The 18,273-nt window shown below is 64.7% G+C and overlaps 1 protein-coding gene across 8 annotated transcripts; it reads right to left on the bottom strand.

Moving 5' to 3' along the window:
* Window positions 1–803: 803 nt before the first annotated feature.
* Window positions 804–18,273, bottom strand: MAPK11 (mitogen-activated protein kinase 11). 8 transcript variants are annotated; one of them, XM_030815295.1, is made up of 15 exons: window positions 13,584–13,921; window positions 13,321–13,494; window positions 9,429–13,025; window positions 9,211–9,340; window positions 6,378–6,436; window positions 5,862–6,008; window positions 5,217–5,328; window positions 5,068–5,097; window positions 4,726–4,773; window positions 4,157–4,271; window positions 3,881–3,952; window positions 3,566–3,645; window positions 3,404–3,482; window positions 3,149–3,322; window positions 804–1,390 (listed from the first exon to the last, which is right to left on the bottom strand). In XM_030815295.1, exons 3-15 carry the CDS (start codon window positions 9,551–9,553, stop codon window positions 1,311–1,313), a joined length of 1,251 nt encoding a protein of 416 aa, XP_030671155.1. In that variant the 5' UTR covers window positions 9,554–13,025; window positions 13,321–13,494; window positions 13,584–13,921; the 3' UTR covers window positions 804–1,310. The 8 variants fall into 8 exon arrangements, 7 of the variants coding, with proteins under 7 accessions (XP_030671155.1, XP_003281508.2, XP_030671158.1 ...); XM_003281460.2 differs by lacking the exon at window positions 5,862–6,008; XM_030815298.1 differs by lacking the exons at window positions 13,321–13,494; window positions 13,584–13,921 and having other exon boundaries at window positions 5,862–6,011; window positions 9,488–9,569.

Below are 18,273 nucleotides of genomic sequence, written 5' to 3'. Positions count from 1 at the left end.
GGACAGCAGCCATGCCACAAGTCAGCGTGGCTCCGGAGCTGATAGCGAGCACGTCGGAGCTGATAGCGATCACGTCCCCCGTGCCCGGATGCCCTGGAGAGGCATGAGGGTCGCTGGGCAGAGAAGGCCCATCTGTCGTGGCAGCTCTTCAGGTCCAATTTAGCTGGGCCAGCTGTGGGCGTGTCCACCGAGGAGGACGCCTGGCCTGCCCTGCCCCTCACTGGTCTCTCTGCTGTAACCCCTGCCCTGGGACAGGTTTGGAGGTGCCCATGGCCTACGGTCCAGCTGCCACCCTTGGAAACACCGAGTGGCCTGCAGGGGCGGCCTGGGCATGAAGATACCACTGGAGCATGGTAGTAGGGGCTAGAGGTTTGATCAAGAATAAAACCCAGCCCTCTGTGCTCACCACTCCACCACAGGGGCCAGAGTGTCCAGCGTGCCCCCTCCCCCCAGGGACCTGCTGGCCTTGGAGGGTGCAGAGAGCTAGGGTAGATCCTAACGCTCCTCCCCATCAGGCCCTGCTCCTGGGTCTGGCTTCAGGATCCACACACAGTGGCTTAGACTCTAAGCCATTAGCAGGTCACCCTGTAAAAGGGGAGGGGGCCAAGCCTTAACATGAGGGTTCGAGGCTCACTGGCACAGGCCTGGGGAAGTGGGCACCAGCTTTGTGGCCTGGGAGAGATGGGATGCTCAGGCCCCCCTACTGGCTCTGAGGGTCTGAGCTATCAGGCCAGCCTCCTCTATGCAGGCCAAGGGCTTGGAGGTCTTAAGGTGGGACCCAGCATAGGACGCACAGCCAGAGCAGGGAGCTACAAAAACGGTCTATTTCCTTCCAGCCACGTGGGCACCACACAGCTGATTTACATTCCAGGCTGGGGGTACAGGAAGGTCCACTGACGTCGCCCAGGAGAGGGGATGTCCCTGAGTTGGTGCCCTGCGCCCACCCTCTGTCCTTCCTCCTTCCTCTGTATGGCCCAGAGTAGGCAGGACTCAGAGGCCAAGGCCTGATCTGGAGCCCCACCAGCTCCCAGGTTTCTGAGGGCACCGGGCAAGTGGGCCACTGCTCCAGGGATCAGAGGCCATCCCCAGGTCGGCCAGAGATCCTGTCCAGAAGGTTCAGGTGCTCCTCCATGATGGGTGCCCAAGAGCAGAGGCATGGCCGTGGGGAGGAGGGTCCATGGAACCTGGGGGTCTGCTCTGATGGATGCCTTGGGATGCAAGCCCCAGCCAGGGTCAAGGTGGCAACGAGAGTCCCCTCTCAGGTGGAAGGTGAAGGTGGTCCTCACTGCCACCCCGGAGCCCAGAGATCTTCACAGAGCCGTCTCCTTGGAGACCCTGGCCCCCAGCTGCCGGGGAGGCTTGAAGCTGAGCACCTCTTTGTAAGTAACACCTGGTGGGGGGGGCGGGCACAACAGAGAGGGGGGTCAGCCTTTGCCTTCCATCCTGGGAGTCGCTCACAGACACGCCTGGTGGTGCCTCGTGAGGCCCTTCTGTAATCCTAACGTGGTCTGAACCACTGAGGGAAGGTTTGTGTGAAGAGGCCATTGCTCTAGATCTGGATTTTCCAGGGAAAGGGGAGGTGGCCAGAGCTTGGCCACGTGTCCACCACGGTCTGTCCTAAGAGCTGAGGTCCCAGCCACAGTTGTGTGGGTGGGGACTACAGAGAGGATCCTATGGCCCATGGCTTTCAAGTCATCTTTCTAGCAGCAGAAACCTTTAATCAAACAAAGCCAAACTCAAACTCATAAGCACACAAATAATCACACACAGCGAAGGGTGGAGGCCCTGCTGCGGGCACCCAGGGACCCGTGGCCCTAAGGAGCACAGGTGAAGAACCTCAACCCATCCAGCCCCACCCACCAGTGTGGAGGACCAAGGTCCTGCACCCGAGGCAGAGCCAGGACAGGGCCTGAAACACGGCACTGCTCCCAGTGTACACCTACTGTCCCCGGGCACCCCCACCCCAGGCTGGTCATGCAGCCATGAAGAAGACACAGCCTGCCATCCTGGAGCAGAAATGAAGCCAGGTCCAGCACAGCCTCAGGCCACAGCATAGCTGTGGGAGCTGGGGAGGCTTCCCCGAGTCCAGCCTGAGGCTGCACAGGCCTTGGCCAGCCCTCCAAGATGAGGGGATGGCCCCGGTATAGGGGATCATGGACCCGGGCAGTTGGGGTTGGGGTCTGGACTGCTCAGGGGGGCTGGGGGAGACAGGCGAGCCCTGGGGACTGTCTTGGGCCTACCGTTGTTCAGGGGGGAGGGATCCTAAAGTGGGGCAAGGAGAGGGCTGGGCACAGTGGCTCATGCCTGTAATCCCAGCACTTTGGGAGGCCAAGGCAGGTGGATCACAAGGTCAGGAGATCAAGACCATCCTGGCTAACATGGTGAAACCCCGTCTCTACTAAAAATCCAAAAAATTAGCCAGGCGTGGTGGCGGGCACTTGTAGTCCCAGTTACTTGGGAGGCTGAGGCAGGAGAATGGTGTGTACCCGGGAGATGGAGCTTCCAGTGAGTCAAGATCGTGCCACTGCCCTCCAGCCTGGGCGTCAGAGTGAGACTCCGTCTCAAAAAAAAAAAAAAAAAAAAAAAAATGGGGCAAGGAGAGGCAAGGACAGATTCAGGAGGTGTGAGCAGAGAGGCCTTAGGGACAAGTGGATGTGGTGAAGGTGTCAGGGTGGCCCAGGTCTCTGGCCTGGACATGGTGGAAGGGCAGTAGGTCTGAGGGCCAGGAGGGGCCCTGGTTCCCTGACTCACAGCTGCCCTTCACCATTCCCAGCTCCTTCTGTGCCAGTCTCTGTGCTGAGCCTGCCAGGAACACCCTCCCTTCATCTTCCAGCTCCAGCCATTGGTCATCTCCACCAGGCCACACGGCCCCACGCTGCCCTCTGACCTCCCGTCCTCCTCACCTGACCTGCATCCCAGGGACCGGGATCTAGGACTCTGAGGCTGGCCACCTGCACAGGGCCCATGGGGCCCACACAGGCCCTGCCCGGAGCCCCCCACTCGGGTCCACACAGGCCGTGCCAGGAGCCCCCCACTCGGGTCCACACAGGCTGTGCCAGGAGCCCCCCACTCACGGGTCCACACAGGCCCTGCCCGGAGCCCCCCACTCACGGGTCCACACAGGCCCTGCCCGGAGCCCCCCACTCACGCTTCCATTCATCCAGTGTGCGGTCCACGTCGTCAAAGGAGTCATCATACTTCTGGACCTGGGGCTCATCTTCCGTGTCGTGCAGGGACTCGAAGTAGGGATGGGCCAGCGCCTCGGCCGCCGTCACCCGCTGCTCCGCATCCAGCACCAGCATCTTCTCCAGGAGGTTCACAGCTGCGGGGGAAGGTGCATCAGGCCAGACCCCGGAAGCCCCACACTCCAGCACCCGGTGGCCCCCACACTAGCCAGCCCTACCCAGAGGGCTTGCATTGGTCAGGATGGAGGCAAAATCCTTCTTCTCCAATTCGGGGAGGCCCTTCATGTAGTTCTTGGCCTGTGTGGGAAGAAAGGGTGAGGGGCCAACACCGAGGCCCAGGTCCGCCCCCACCCCCACCCAGCTCCCCACTCACCCCTTACCTCATCGCTCTGCAGCCGCTGCACAAACTCAGCCGGAGGCGTCCCTGTCACCTTCATGATCTCTTTCAGCTGGTCCAGGTCTGCACCGAGGTCAGGAACACAGCTCAGGGGCCAGAGATCAGGGCCCCCGCTGCCCCCACCTGGGCAGGAGGCATCCCCACTCCCCCTGAACACCCCCACCTGGGCAGGAGCCATACCCAACCCCCTGGAACTCCCCAACCTGGGCAGGAGGCATCCCCACTCCCCCCGAACCCCCCCACCAGGGCAGGAGCCATCCCCACCCGCCCCTGGTGCCGCTCTGCTGCTGGAGGATACGGTCGCTGCCCTTGAACAGCGTCTTGCCTGTGATCATCTCCGCCATGATGCAGCCCACAGACCAGATGTCCACTGAGATAGAAGCCCTGGTCAGCTCCATGGGCAGGGGGACAGGATGAGACAGGGAGGGAGGAGACACCGACACAACCCACCTACCCGGCTCCCACCCCAGCTCAACAGCCTCCCTGGGGAGCAGCCACCACAGGGCTCTCCGTGAAGAAGTGGAAAAGCAGATGGTACAGGCTGAGAGGCCCAAATCTCTGGGCAGCTTCTCACCCGTCTGCGTGTAGCGCATCCAATTCAAGATGACCTCGGGAGCTCGGTACCACCGGGTCACCACGTACCCAGTCATCTCACTGTCTGCCTGCCTGGCCAGGCCAAAGTCCAGGATCTGTGGGAAGAATTGGGGAGGTGGGGCCTAGGGGACTCCCAAGGAGAGGACAGGCCACCCACGGTCCAGGAGACCCCAGGGGGGTTGGACTTGAAGCTCGCAAGCTGGGGCCTCCTGACAACCTTCGAGGACTTGAGGCCACGCCCTCGGACCCCAAACTGCCCCGAGCTCCTCCCTTTGGCCAGTGCACCAAGCCCAGCAGCCCTCGGGACGGAGCAGGTGCCCTGGGGCTCCCCTCTCCCTGCTGTCACCTGCTGCCCGCTAAGGCCTCAGCCCTGTCCTGGACTAGGCAGAGGCCTGGGGGCGCCTCCCACCCTCACCCACTGCAGGTACGGCATGTTGTGTACCACTGCCTCTTGGGCTCACCCACCCACCAGCTCCTCAGCCACTGCCCAGGCCTGACAGGTGGATAGATGGGCAGATCCGGAGGGGCCCCCTGCCAGGCGGCACACACCTTCAGCTCACAGTCTTCGTTCACAGCCAGGTTGCCAGGCTTCAGGTCCTGGGGGCAGAGGAAAGGTGGCCACTGTGCCCCACCCCCACCCTCCCAAGCATGGGCACAGCCAAGAGCCTGGATGGCACCTAAAGATGGGGCCACCAGACCTGGCCCCTTTGCTCTCTGCAGCCCTTCAAGGACAGACCGAGGTACCTGGGCACCCAGGTAGGCTCCCACCAGGGGCTGTGCATGGGGTGTGGCTCAGCCCCCAGACCCCATCAGATCCTCACAGGGGGGACGTGGAGGCGGGGGGATTGCACTGGGGGAGGGCTGACGGGCGGCTCCTGCACCAGGACTCACTCTGTGGATGATGCCGGCAGCGTGGATATACTGCGGGGGCAGAGGATTTGGCAGGCTTCAGTGCACCAGGGCCTCAGAGCCACAGGGTCCTCCTCTGCCCAGCTCCGAGGCCCTGCCTGCCTCCCTGCAGCCTCCCCCGAGGCCCGTACCCTCAGCCCCTTCAGCATCTGGTACACGAGGAACTGGATCCGGTCCTCGCCTAGCTTCTCATGTTTCATGAGCTTGCCCAGGTCAGTGCCCATGAACGGCATCACCAGGTAACTGTGGGAGGGGCCGGAGTGCCGTCAGCGGACAGAGCCAGCCTGTGCATCCCCGGGCCCACCCAGCAGGCCCAGGCTCAGACCCGTCCCGGATCCAGCAGGCACCCCCAGGAAGGTCACCCTGTAGCACCCATCCTCACTGGCCTCAGCATCCTCGCAGCCGCACCTTGCAGTGCCAGGCTCCATCCTGCCCCAACTGTTACTGTCAGCAACGCTCACACTCCCCTCCCACCCTGAGGACTGTCAGGCAGGAGGCTGCCCTTGGGGTTTCTGAACCCTCCGCCGAAGCGCCCTGCGTGCCAGGCTAGGGGCTGAGGCTGCGTGGTGGAGGCAGCAGGGCTCGAGTCTTCACAGGCAGGGGAGAGAGGCAGTCTGGTTTCAACTTCGGAACTTTGTGCCAGAAATGAGGGAGGTGCCTGGGGGCGAGGCAAGGCATCTGGGTCAGAGGGGTGGGCTGGGCCGGCGGAGACAGACACAGGAGAATGGTATTTAGCACCTCCCCAGAGGCCACTGAGGCCAGTGTGGGTCCTTGACCTCTGCAAGTCAGGCAGGAGGCGCCTGCTGCCCTCTCCAGGCCTTCCTTGGCCTGGCCCTTCACTCTTGGCCGACAAGGTGTGAGTCCCGGGGTGGTCGGCTGCAGGGCAGGGGCAGGGTGGGTCCTCCCTGCCGCTTCTCCCCCACCTGCTGGAAAAGGTCAGCAGCTCCAGTTACCGGCCACACACTTGGTGCCAGGGTCCCGAGCACGGGACCTTCCTGTTAACAAATGGTCAGGTCCAAGGTTCACACCTCCAGTGCTGGAGAGGGCCCAGGTGCCAGGCGTGGAGGGAGGCAGCAGCCCCAGCTCTACCAAGCTGTGCCAGTGCCCGTAGGTCCCAGGACCACGTAGGGGAGGGCATGGGGTGGACAGTGGTATGGGGAGGGGGTAGGCAGTGTGCATCCCCCACTCAGCCTGCAGGAAGAGAACCCCAGGCCAACCGAGAACCTGAAGCCAGTGCCCAGAGCTGCCCAACACCCCTCGTGCCCGGCGGCCAGCCCAGGTCGGGCACTCACAAGTCTGTGAAGCCATCCAGGGTCTCATCAGGAGTGAATACGTCCAGCAGCCCGATCACCTGGGGGCGGCCACACAGGGTTAGGAGTGCAGCAGAGGACACGGGCTGGGGCACCCCCCAAGAGTGGCACAGCCCTCTGGGCAGGAAACCCCCTCTGCAGCTGTCATTGTCATGCCCCACTGTCCAAAGGGCCTGGCTCTGCCCACTGGCAGTGTGGCCCAGCCCTGGCACACATACCCACAGAAAGGTTATTTTTGGACAGTGACAGCCGGCATCTTCTGGGGGAGGGGCAACCCGGAGTCTGGGCTGGCTCCGAACCATCCAAAGGGCTCCTGCCGCCTGACCCTTTCACCCCAACCAAACAGATCCAGACCCAGGGTGGGGACAGCGCTATGGAAAGAGGCCAGGCCTCTGCTGGTGGGGCCCAGGCGGACAGCACCGTGACCCACCAGACCTGGTTCCCACAGCACCCCTGGTTGGGGAGATGGACAGTAGACAGGTCATGTGACAACTGCCGCCTCAGCATTTTGGGGTGACAGGGTCCCAGGGAGGCCTGGAGTTTTGCACAGCCAAGGATGGAGGAGCAGGTAGATGTGTGGGCTGCGGGACACCTGGCAGAAGGCACACATAGAGTGGCCGAGGCAGGAAGGAGAACACTTGGCTAGTTTGAAGAACACAGGGAGGGAGGCCAGGTGGCAGAGGCCCAGGCCAGGGAGGGGCTGAGAAGAGGCCAGAGGGAGCCGGCAGGGCAGCACACACCAGGTGAAAGTTTGGCTTTGATCCCAAGACATGGGGACGACTTAAACAGGGGTGTGATGCTAAACACGTCCTCCTGGCCGTGGTGTAGGAACCGGCCAGAGTGAGGTAAGAATGGACACAAGCTGGAAGGACAGCTCCGCCAGAGCCACGTGGGCCAGAGCCATGGGCAAGAATGTGGAGGGAGAAGGAGAAGGAACAGAGGGGGCATCCAGGGAGGCCTGGGAGCAGCGGGGACTGTGGACATGAGAGCTGGAGGGTGCCCGGGAGAGTGCTTTAGCAGAAGACGGAGAGCAGGGTCCTGTGGGCTAGGGGCCACAGGACTTGGCCTGGCCTCTGTGGTATGGGGGCTGGCCTGGAGAGGAAGGCGGCCTGGGGATGGCAGGACTGGGGCCTGTGGCAGAGCCTCCTCCCCCGCTGAGCAAGGCACGTGGCCTCACAGAGCTTCAGTCTCCCAGGAAGATGGGGTTCCAGGGAAAGAGCCTCAGCTGCAGGCCAGGAGCCCAGGGGGTGGACCCACAGGCACAGCGGGGCGGTGGCTCACGCCTGTAACCCCAGCACTTCGGGAGGCCGAGGCGAGCAGATCACTTGAGGTCAGGGGTTCCAGACCGGTCTGCCCAACATAGTGAAACCCCATCTCTACTAAAAATACAAAAAATTAGCCAGGCGTGGTGGCGTGTGCCTATAATCCCAGCTACTCAGGAGGCTGAGGCAGAAGAATCGCTTGAACCCGGGAGGCAAAGGTTGCAGTGTGCTGAGATCATGCCATTGCACTCCAGCCTGGGCAACAGAGCGGAACTGTGTCTCAAAAGAAAAAAAAAAAAGAAGAAAAGTCTCGGAGTGCTTGGCTGGATGGGGGAAGGCACGGGCGGGTGAGTGGGTGGGTGGGAGCAGGGGGCCATGGGGAAGGCTGCAGTCCTGGGGCAAGGCCTTGGTGTGATGGGCGGGGGGTGGGGGGGTGCGGTGGTGGCGAGGTGGGGGCAGGGCTGGGTGTGACGGGGTGTCGAGGTGGGGGCAGGCCTGGTGTCCACTGCAAATGGATTTCACAGGGCCCAGGGTGGTGAGCTGGGGTCAGGGTGCGCATGGGAAGCCTCAGAGAAAAGGACCCACCCAAGGGGCTGAGGGAGTGGCGGTGGCCAGGAACCGGGGTACAGGGACGGGGCAGTTTGCTGGTGGATGCAGGGACTCGTTCTCCCAGGGCACCGGTGGCTCGGATGACCCAGGAGGGTCCAGAGCATCTCACCCTGTAGCTAGGGTCCAGGTGCCCAGACCACCAGCCCTCAGGCTGCGCCCAGACCAGAGGCAGGGCAGGAGTGACATGGGGGGCAGTGGACAAGTGGGACTGTATCCAGAAACCAGAGCGCCCCTGGCAGAGAGGTCGGGCTCTTAGCAGCCAGCCACCGCCATGGGAGAGGCCCAGGGCAGCTGTGAGTGGCATCTCACGGGCAGGACTGGAAAGGATGGGCCCCCACAACGCACGGAAGGGTGTCTGTGAGGCGCCCACCACTCCCAGTGCCCCCCAAACAGCAGCTCCCTAAACCCTTCACCCCCAGGGGCTCCTGAGGGTTCAACACACTCCCTGCGTTCTGGCGCCCCCCTCCTCCCCCTCCACCGGGTCGGAAGACTCGGGAGATGGACAGCAACAGAGTGGGCTCCACAGAGGGGCTGGAAAGGGGCCCAGATGGGGAGAGGGAAGGTGCCCCTTCCAGGAAAATCCTCCCGCTGGGAGCATCCTCTCACCGCGGGCTTCCTGGCTGGGGGCAGGGCTTGGCGTGAGACCTGGAGGATCCCCTGGGCCTGGCCAAGTCGTGTCCCCTGACCAGGGCCCGGCTGAGGCGCCGAGTCAAGGGGCTGAGTCCTTCCCGGGGCTGGCAGAGGATGGGGAATGGCCCTTGGGGAAGCGTCTCCCAAGGAGAGACGAGCCTTGCTCTCCTTCTCCCCTGGGGACCCACGGCCCGACCCCCGCCCCGCCCCACAGCAGGCTGCCTGGGGGAGGGGTTGCCGGGTGGGGGAACCCAGCCCAGCCGAACCCAAGCCAAGGCCGCGGCGCCTTCCCGGAGCGGGGCCGCGCGACTCACGTTCTCGTGGCGCATGTGCTTGAGCAGGCGCAGCTCGCGGTAGGCGCGCTTGGCGAACAGCTCGGACTGGAAGGGCCGATACAGCTTCTTGATGGCCACCTTAGCGCCGGTGCGGCTGTCCACGGCCGAGCTGCGGGGCGGACCGCTTAGCGGGAAGGCCGGGCACCCCGCGCAGGCCCCGCCCGCCCCGTCGGCCGCCCCGCCCGGCCCGCGCTCACCACACCGCGCCATAGGCGCCCGAGCCCACGGGCTGCAGGTCCCGGTACACGGCGCGCACCTCCCAGGCCGTCTTGGTCACCTCCTGGCGGTAAAAGCCACTGCGGGCGGGCGACGGAGAGCTCATGGCAGGCCCGGGAGCTGCCCACCCCGCAGAGCCTGCGGGCGGTGCCCCCACGACCGGGGACGGGGCTCCCTCGGCGCGCGCCCCGGGCCGGCTCTGCGCCGCTGGTCCGCCCGCCCGCCCGCCGCTGGGGCGCTCCTGCTCCCGGCCCCTTCCCTCAAGGATGTCCCAGGTGCCGACCCCGGCCGGACCCCGACCCAGGCTGCGCACAGCCCCTCCCCCGCCCGGGGACCAACCGGCCCGCGGACGGCGCGCACGTGACGCCCTCGCCCGCCCTCCGGCCCCTCCGGAAACCCGAGGCGGCCGCCGCCGGGGGAGGGCCGGAGCCTAGGGGGAAGCGCAGGGGGAGGGGAGCGCCGCCCCGCAGCTTCGTCCCCATAAAGGGCCGGACGCGGCGCGGAGATACCCCTGCCAGCCTCCCCCCTTTGGCTGAACTTCCCTGCCCTGGGGGATCCCAGCAGGAGCCCCCGGGCTCCCGTCCTAACTCCCCACGGTTCCAGGGCGCAGGGCCCATCTTTGACAGCCTGACCGCTGACTTCTATCCGCAGCCTCAAGTCGGGCTGAGCCCTGTGTTCCCAGGGTCAACTTCCCAGGCCGCCCCCAAGGATGCCCTACCACTGCGCCTGATCCGTCCCCCAACGGGGGGCCCATCTGCACCTGTCCTGCCTGTATCCCTCTTTCTACACGGAGGGATCCCCCAAACTCCTCAGGCTGCATCCCCAACCCCACCCCTGTGGCCACTGACCCCGGGCCTCACAGTCCCATAGGTCCCCGTGGGCCCTTTTGGACCCCCAGGTCCTCCCCCTGTTCCCCCCATCTGTGGGGTGCCTGCTCCAAGCATTGCAAGTACTGGTGCCCCTGCCCATCCCACCCCTGCCTGTCCTGTCCTGCAAAGCCCAGGCTGAGAGTGGCTGCACTCTCTCCAGCAGGGATGGGGACCTGCTGGGGCCCTCAGCCCGACCCCTCTGTGTGGGCGTTGTCCTCCCATAGGTCTGGCCCCATCCTGGACCAGATGCTCCGGAGGGCAAAGCCCCACCCTGACACCCCTTCCCCAGCCCAGGAACCTGGGTCTCAGAAGGGATGTGGGGGCACCCCAGGAGCTCACTGGGCTGGTGGGTAACAGGATCCCTAGGGCCTTCTGCCCCGCCCTCCTGCCATGAATCAGCAGCTCAGCCGCTCAAGGGCGGGAGTAGGGAGTAGCTTTACACCTGGGCTTCGGCCGTGCTCCGTGGCATTCACAAGCTCGTGACCAGTGAGCCAGTGAGCGGGGCAGCCCAGGGCCACCCAAACCACAGCTGCCTGTGGCCCTGCCTTTGTGCCCTGGGCTGCCTGTGGCACTCCATCCACCCCTTCCAGGAAGCCCAGTTTCCACTGCTGTCCCCCTTACTCCCCGTGGTGGGGCTCAGGGGTCCAGCAGGCCCAGCACAGACCAGGCTTCTGAGGTGGGGCTGTGTCACCATTCTGCTCCCACCCCCAACCGCCAACACTGGACTTCCCCCAGGACTGACCACTACATTGACGAGGCCCCAGGAGGCCCCCAACTCCCAGACCCCTACCCAAGACCCAAGCAAGGGCACAGACTGTCCCTGGCCCCTAGAGACACTGCCTGACCCCAAATGGCCTGGACCCTCCCCCACACGTAAGCTGCAGCACGTAGTGGGAATGGGACCAGCGTGCACATTCCCTGGGTTAAAGTGGCCTCTTTTTCCTTCACCAGGAAGGAAAGGAAAGCTATTTTCCCTACCCTGCCCAGCCCCTGCCCAGGGATGGGCAGACCCTTGCTCCTTGAGACACCCAACTTCCCCCCAGCCAGTTTCCCTGACCACTGAGGGGTAGCGGGGGCAGTGTCTGGATCTTGGCCCGAAGCCAAGCCTGCCCAGTACATCCCCAGAGAGCAGCTGGGGTCACCATCTGGATGGCTGTCACACCCTGTGCCCTCAGAGCCTGTCCATCAGCCACGTCTTCCCCTGGTCCCCCTGGGCTCTCAGACCCTCCAGGGAGCAGGGAGGGTGCCAGAAGATGGCCGCTGGTCTGACTGGGGGCCTGAGGGATCTGGCCAGCTGGAGGTAAGTGATGCAGGGTGACCCAGACACTCCCCCCATGCCCAGCAGCGGGGATGGTGGGGGCAGCAGGGCCTGGAGTAGCCTTTGGATACAAGCCAAGTGAGAGAGAACCCCCTTTATTGTGCACCCCTGGTGCAGCAGGCACTTGACACCCAGGCTTCCCTGGGCCCCTCGAGGCAAGAGGTCACCCCCTTTCCAGGGCAGAGCCACACCCCCAACTCAGCTCTGGGTAGGGTCCCATCTCCGAGGTTACTGGATCAGCTCCATCCTGGGACAAGAAAAGAGGACTGACCCACAGAGCAGAGCACCTCAGATCTCCTGCTGCAGGGCCACAACGGTGAGCAGAGGTAGAGAGTGGGCCAGCGTGTGGGGCAGAAGTGTCCGAGTCGAAGTCCACATCCAGTTGTGCTGTGTGCCTTAGCGTCTCAAGGCCAAACCACCCACCCACCCCCAGCCTCAGGAACCTGCTGTGGGTCCCATATCCAAGGAGAAAGCCCCTGCCCATGCTCATGTGGTTGCCCTTTGGCCCACTGGAGCTGCCAGTCTGAAACACCCCTCAAGGCATCAGAAACTGAGGAGAGGGAAGGCAACAGCACGCCCACCCCAGCTCCAGCTTCTTGCCAGACATGGCTGCTGGCCCTTGGGCGCCCGCAGATTCACATGCACCACATCACACGTGCCCTGACATATGAACACGGGGAGTGCACGCTCATCCACACGTGCCCACACACACCCACGGATGAACACAAGACTCCAGGCAGCTTTTCTCATTTGACACCTGGTGGTTGTCCCTGCCCAGCCTGGTGGCACACTGGCTCTGCCTCTCCTCTTAGACCTGTGGGTCTCAGCAGTGACCAGGACAGCCCCCTACCTCCAGGCTGAGCAGCTCTAACCACTGAGACCTCTCCCTTTGAGTCTCCTGGGGTCCCAGCCCCAGTGCGCCCTCCAGAAAGCCCTGGGACAGAAAAGATTGCAAGGCTGACACTCCCCAGTGGGTCGGCCTGGGACAGACGGGGAACTCCGCAGGGGAACCCCTTTGGCATCTAGGACCCCACAGTCAGATCCCAATGGAGAGGGCAGTAGCCAGAAGAGGGCAGGAGGACCAAGGTAGGCCCAGGGACACTTGTGCCCAGACTCCTACACATGGCAAGCACGTGTACACACGTTTGTGCATGCATACATGCGTGTAGATTCTCCTGAAGGCGAGGGGTCCTAGGCCAGGAGTCAGTGACCATAGGAGTGTGGGAGGTGCCTCTCAAGGAAACCAGACCAGCCGTGGAAGGGTGCAGGCCCAAGCCCCTCCACAGCTCTCAGAGGCTGCCGGGCAGCACGTCACTGCTCAATCTCCAGGCTGCCAGGCGGCTTCGGTGGCTCTGGAGGCTTGAAGCTGAGGACTTCCTGGTAGGTGAGCTCTAGGAGGTGAAGGGTAAGGGTGAGCTTGTGCCTCCCACAGCCCGGCCCCCCACCTGCTTGCCTGGCACCTGCCACCCAGCCCAGGCCCACCACCCGGTGACAGCAGCCTCAGCACAGAGTCTGGGAGCCAGAACCTGCCCTGTGCCACTCCCCCGCCCCACCCCCAGCCTGTGCTGGACACCTGAACGGCCTTCCACACCTGACCAGTCTGGAGACGAACTGGGGCATTTCCTGCCTCTGGGGAAATGGAGCCCGCAGGCCCCTGGACCTACCCCCAGCCAGTGCCATGCCCACCCTTCCACTCCTCCAGCGTGCGCTCCTTGGCCTCAACGCTTTCATCATATGGCTCGGCCTCTGGCTCATCCTCAGGGTCGTGGTACTGGCTGAAGTAGGCATGGGCCAGTGCCTCAGCCGCACTGACCCGCTGGTCACTGTCCAGCACCAGCATCCTTCCAAGGAGGTCTATGGCTGCAGGGGAGCCAGTGGCGGGGAGGGCGGGTCAGCTCTGCATCCAGGGCCAGATACGGAGCCCAGTCTAGCCCCAGGGCAGTCCTCACCCAGGGGGTTGGCTCCACGGAAGATGCTGCTCAGGTCCTTCTGGGGCATGGGGGGCAGGGACTGGATATATGTCCGGGCCTGGGGGCACACAAGAACACCTGGGGAGGCTGCTCATTCTCTGCCTCCCTAGCCCCAAACTGGGGCTTCTCTTGGCAAGCCCCCAAACTCATTCACTCCAACAGGCCAGGACAAGGGCACAGGCAGACCAGTGACCCCCTCCATATAGGATCTGGTGGCTCTAGCTCCTCAGTTGGCCCCTAATGCCTGCAGGAGCTGGGTCCAAGTACACTCTCTCCACCCAGCCCACCCCCACTGCCCTGGCCAGGCACTGCTTGCTGGGGTCATGTCTTTGCACTCACTGTCCCTGGTGTCAGGAACGTCTTCCCCCTTCTCCTGTTTCCCCTGCAGGGATTGGGCACCTGCCCTAGGCTCCATCCCACCACATCCCATGTTCCCCATATGGTCCCTGCATTTCCACACCACCCTCTCCCCAAGAGAGCTTGGGGGCTCAGCCAGGAGAGGGAGCTGCCGGCTGGCGGGCACCAACTCACATGTTCCGAGGAGATCTTTGCCAGAACATCAGGACTGGGTGTGCCCACCACTTCCATGATGCGCTTCAGCTGGTCAATGTCTGTGTCACTCAGGAAACACCCACGGACCAGCCACAGACCTCTCCTGGGCCCCCAGACCCAAAACTTTGGGGCGCTGCCCAGAGTCCGCTCCCTATAGGTGAGGATGGCCAGCCCAAAGTAGCATGGCATGGGGGGCAGAGGAGGCAAGACCCGCCAGAAGGGGCCAGCGCTGGTCCCTATCCTGCAGGAGGGGCTCCGTGTGACCCTGCTCCCCAACCTGGGCGAAGGATACAGTCACTTCCCGGGAAGAGGGCCTTGCCCTGGAGCAGCTCAGCCATGATGCAGCCCACCGACCAGATATCCACTGTGCGAGGGCGAGGGGGCCTCCATCAGTGCGCCCACCCCACGTCCCTCCTCCAGGAGACCCACAGTCACATCCAGACCCCAAGACGGTAGACCCCCTCATCTGCCATACCCAACCCCCCTAGGCAGGGGGAGGCCCATAGCTGCATGGCCAGAGGAGGCCAGCACCCATCATGCTCTAGAGGCCTCTGAAGGGCTACTTTTGAATGTGGCTCCCACATTCTTGGGGACCCTGCCTGCCCCCCAAGACCTGGCATGCAGAGCCAGTCGAGGGCCAGACAAGGCCCTTGGCCTTCGTCCGCCCCAGGCCTTCCCCCTGCACCTGTCTGGTTGTAATGCATCCAGTTGAGCATGATCTCAGGTGCCCGGTACCAGCGCGTGGCCACATAGCCGGTCATCTCCTCGTCCGCCTGGCGCGCCAACCCAAAGTCCAGGATCTGGGGCGACCACGAGATGTTCTTAAGCTCCGCACGGGCTCCGCCGCCGCCCTGCCCACCCCTGCCCGCGGGCCTCACCCTGAGCTCACAGTCCTCATTCACAGCCACGTTGCTGGGCTTCAGGTCCTGCAGGTCACGCAGAGCGTGAGCACAGGTGGCTGGGACGGAGCCCTGCTGGACCCGACCCTCACCCTGCGGCCGCACCTACCCGGTGGATGATCCCGGCCGAGTGGATGTACTGCGGGAGGGGGATCGTGGTGAGCGCCGGGCCCGGCCCGCGCGCCCGCCCGCGAGGGGACCCGCGAAGCCCAGGGCGCCCCACCTTCAGCCCGCGCAGCAGCTGGTAAACCAGGAATTGAACGTGCTCGTCGCTCAGCGCCTGGCACTTGACGATGTTGTTCAGGTCGGCGCCCATCAGGGTGGTCACCAAGTACCTGGGGCGGGGTCAGGGGGTCAGGACAGGGCCGCACCGCCCCTCCGCGAACGCGCTCCCCTCTGCCTCGCCCGCCCCGCCGCTCACACTTCGCTGAAGTCCTCGATGGACGTGGCCGGCGTGAAGACGTCCAGAAGCCCGATGACCTGGGTGGCGGGGGGCGTCAGGGCCGGGCGGCAAACCCCCGGCTGTGGTTCAGCCCCCGGGCCACGCCCCCAGGGCCAGGCCGCGCCCCCTATGGCCCCGCCCCCATCGCCAGGGCTCGCCCGCCTATTGGCTGCGCCGCGGCCCCGCCCCCGGACGCGCCCTCCCCCCCCCACGGCCCGCCCCCGGCTCACGTTCTCGTGCTTCAGGTGCTTGAGCAGCCGCAGCTCCCGGTACGTCCTGCGCGCGTGGATCAGCGACTGGAAGGGGCGCGATAGCTTCTTCACCGCCACCTTCTGGCGCAGCCGCGCGTCGTAGGCCGAACTGGAAGGCGGGCGAGTGAGGCGGCGCCGGCAGGGGTCCGAGGGCGGCCGCACCCGTGTGGACCCAGGCGGCGCCCCTCTCGCCGCTTCTCCGTGGAGATGGGGCCGTGGGGCTTTTCTGCCCCGGCCCCGCCGCCCCAGCTCGGCCTCCCCCCTCGGGCCTACCCCCTCCGCGCTTGCTGGGAAGGAGCCCCTGGGGCTGGACCACCATGCGTGTGTTCGCCCCACAAGGTCCTGGACCTTCTCTGTCCCCTGGCCCCACTGATTCCCACGCTCAACCAGTGGCCCCCATTCAAAGCAAGGCTGGGGGAGAGGCCCCCCCATCCAGCGTGGAAAAACACAGCAGGAAAACAGTCACTGGCATTCACCTGCAGCAGACGGGCCTCCCTCTGCCCCATAGACCCCGTGAGCCCAGGAGGCTCACAGCGGGGGATTCTAGAGCCACCTCAAAGCCCCTGGACCCCCAGTGCCTCCGAATGTTCAAAATACGGAGGGAAAGTTGGTCAGAGGTGTTTATTGCGTCATTATTTGGAACAAAACCTGGACAGAAGGTGATGTACAGCTGAGGGCGTCAGCTGGACCCACAGAACAGCCCTTCGCCCAGCCCCACTTCCCAGGGGTCCAGACCCGCTACCCTGCACCAGCTTCCTGAGCCCACCTTCCCTTTGCAGGTGACCCTCATCCCACCCTCCCATGTCCCACTGCCCTCAGCCCTGCTAAAGGCAAGGCCTTTGCACAGCCTGTTCCCTCTGGCTGATACTTGCTCCTTCTCTCCCTCCCACTTCTGTCTCTTGGGATCCTGTCTCAGAGCAAGTGGAGGCTGAGGCCACCCCCCCATGCCCACACATGGGGAGCAGGGGCGGCTCCCGCTGGGTCTGGGATGCTCATGGGCCCAGGTCCAGGTGCGTGGGGCAGCCATGCTCCCAGCCTATGACCAGGGAAAGGTGCTCCTGAGGTGGTGAAGGGAGTGGCCCTGCACGTGGGGCAGCAAGTTCTTTTGGCCAATTGCATCTGTGCGGTCAGGTGACAGGGAATTGGCACCCGGTCCGCAGTCTTGGCAGTGGAACTGAGAAAATGGGCTGGGGTGCAAGTGGGCAGACCAGGCCTCACTCAGAGAACCGGACACCTCTCAGCAACTCCCAGACAGCGAGTCCAGCCAGGCCCCACCCTAGTCCCCTATGGCCACTCCCACGCTGTCCCAGACCCTCTTTCTGCCCTTCAGGTCTCAAAGAGGAAGACAGATCTGTGCTGGCATGATGGCTAGCATGACCCACCTGCAGCTTCTGATGGAAGGCTAGGGACTGCGCCAGAAGACAGCCTGTCCTGGGACCCCTGGCCCCTGATGCTGGCTCCTGAGCTTCGAATCTGGTGGGCCTAGAGGTCCCACTTCCAACACGCAAGTGCCTGGGGCAACGCCCTGCCCTGGCTGCCTCTGCCTTCGCGCCCCACCAGGACCCCCCAGTGGGCAGCAGCTAAGGGGCATTGGCCGTGGTGAGGACTCAGCTGCACCTCTCAAAGCCTGTACCCATGATCAGCCTCCCAGTCAACATGGAGGCTGAAACTTAGGATTCCCGGTAACTACCTCACCCTAAGCCCCTCCAGCCCTGGCTACCTGGGTCTAACAGAGGCCTTGGCCCAGTCGACCCCCCTCCCCCACCCAGACTCTGTCGTCTTCCTGGGCCCCAGGCCAGGTCCTCTGGCCCCAGGGCCTAAGTGGGGTTTGTGGTCTGAGGGGGAGCCTGAGGCCGCCCCAGGGGGAGAGGTCTTGGCTTCCGGGAGCGGGACTTCCCTTTTCAGACAATAGTCCCCAGCCCGCGCGGGGGAGGGTCATCCGCTAGACCCCGGGGGCTGCCTGACCCGACTCAGTGAATCCCAGGTGGGTGCTCATTTAGGCGCCCGGACATCAGGGTGGCTCGGGGCTCGGTCGCGTGAGACCCACCCACACGCCAGCTGTGACGCCCCAGGCCTCAGGCCTGGTGGGGGGCGGTCCGAATCGGGCGAGGCCGGAGGACCCCCCTCCCTCCCGGTAACGGCGTCTGCTTGGAAAGTTTCTTTACGCCGCCACCCCCCTCCCCATTCATTCTTCAGATCCGCTTGGCGTCCGGGGGCGGAGGCAGGGCGAGGCCCCTCCCCACGGCGAGAACCTCGCGCGGGCGAGGAGGGGACGCGCTCTCCGGCCCGGCCCCCACCCAGCACCCTTTCTGCCCCGCCCCTACCAGACGGAGCCGTAGGCGCCGGAGCCCACCGGGCGCAGCCCCTGCAGCCGCTGCGGCACCTCCCACACGGTCTTGTTCAGCTCCTGCCGGTAGAAGCCGGCGCGAGGGCCCGACATGTCCGGAGCGGCCGCCGCTCCGCCCGGGCCCAGCCCCGCGCCCTGCGCCCGCGCCCGCGCCCGAGCCGAGCCCGAGCCGAGCGGA

Source organism: Nomascus leucogenys, chromosome 7b (assembly GCF_006542625.1).
Source record: "Nomascus leucogenys isolate Asia chromosome 7b, Asia_NLE_v1, whole genome shotgun sequence".
NCBI lineage: Eukaryota > Metazoa > Chordata > Mammalia > Primates > Hylobatidae > Nomascus > Nomascus leucogenys.
Note: the sequence above shows the minus strand (reverse complement) of the source record. Positions and strands in the feature narration are given on the sequence as shown.

What these genes read in the sequence shown, in the direction of transcription:
- MAPK11 (XM_030815293.1), bottom strand. Translation starts at nt 16,180, where the DNA reads ATGGGGGGGCCTCTCCCCCAGCCTTGCTTTGAATGGGGGCCACTGGTT. An exon ending in AGCTGCTGCGCGGGCTGAAG is followed by an intron (nt 15,195 to 15,278) that starts GTGGGGCGCCCT and finishes CCCCTCCCGCAG; the next exon opens with TACATCCACTCGGCCGGGAT. An exon ending in ATGAGGACTGTGAGCTCAGG is followed by an intron (nt 14,957 to 15,034) that starts GTGAGGCCCGCG and finishes TGGTCGCCCCAG; the next exon opens with ATCCTGGACTTTGGGTTGGC.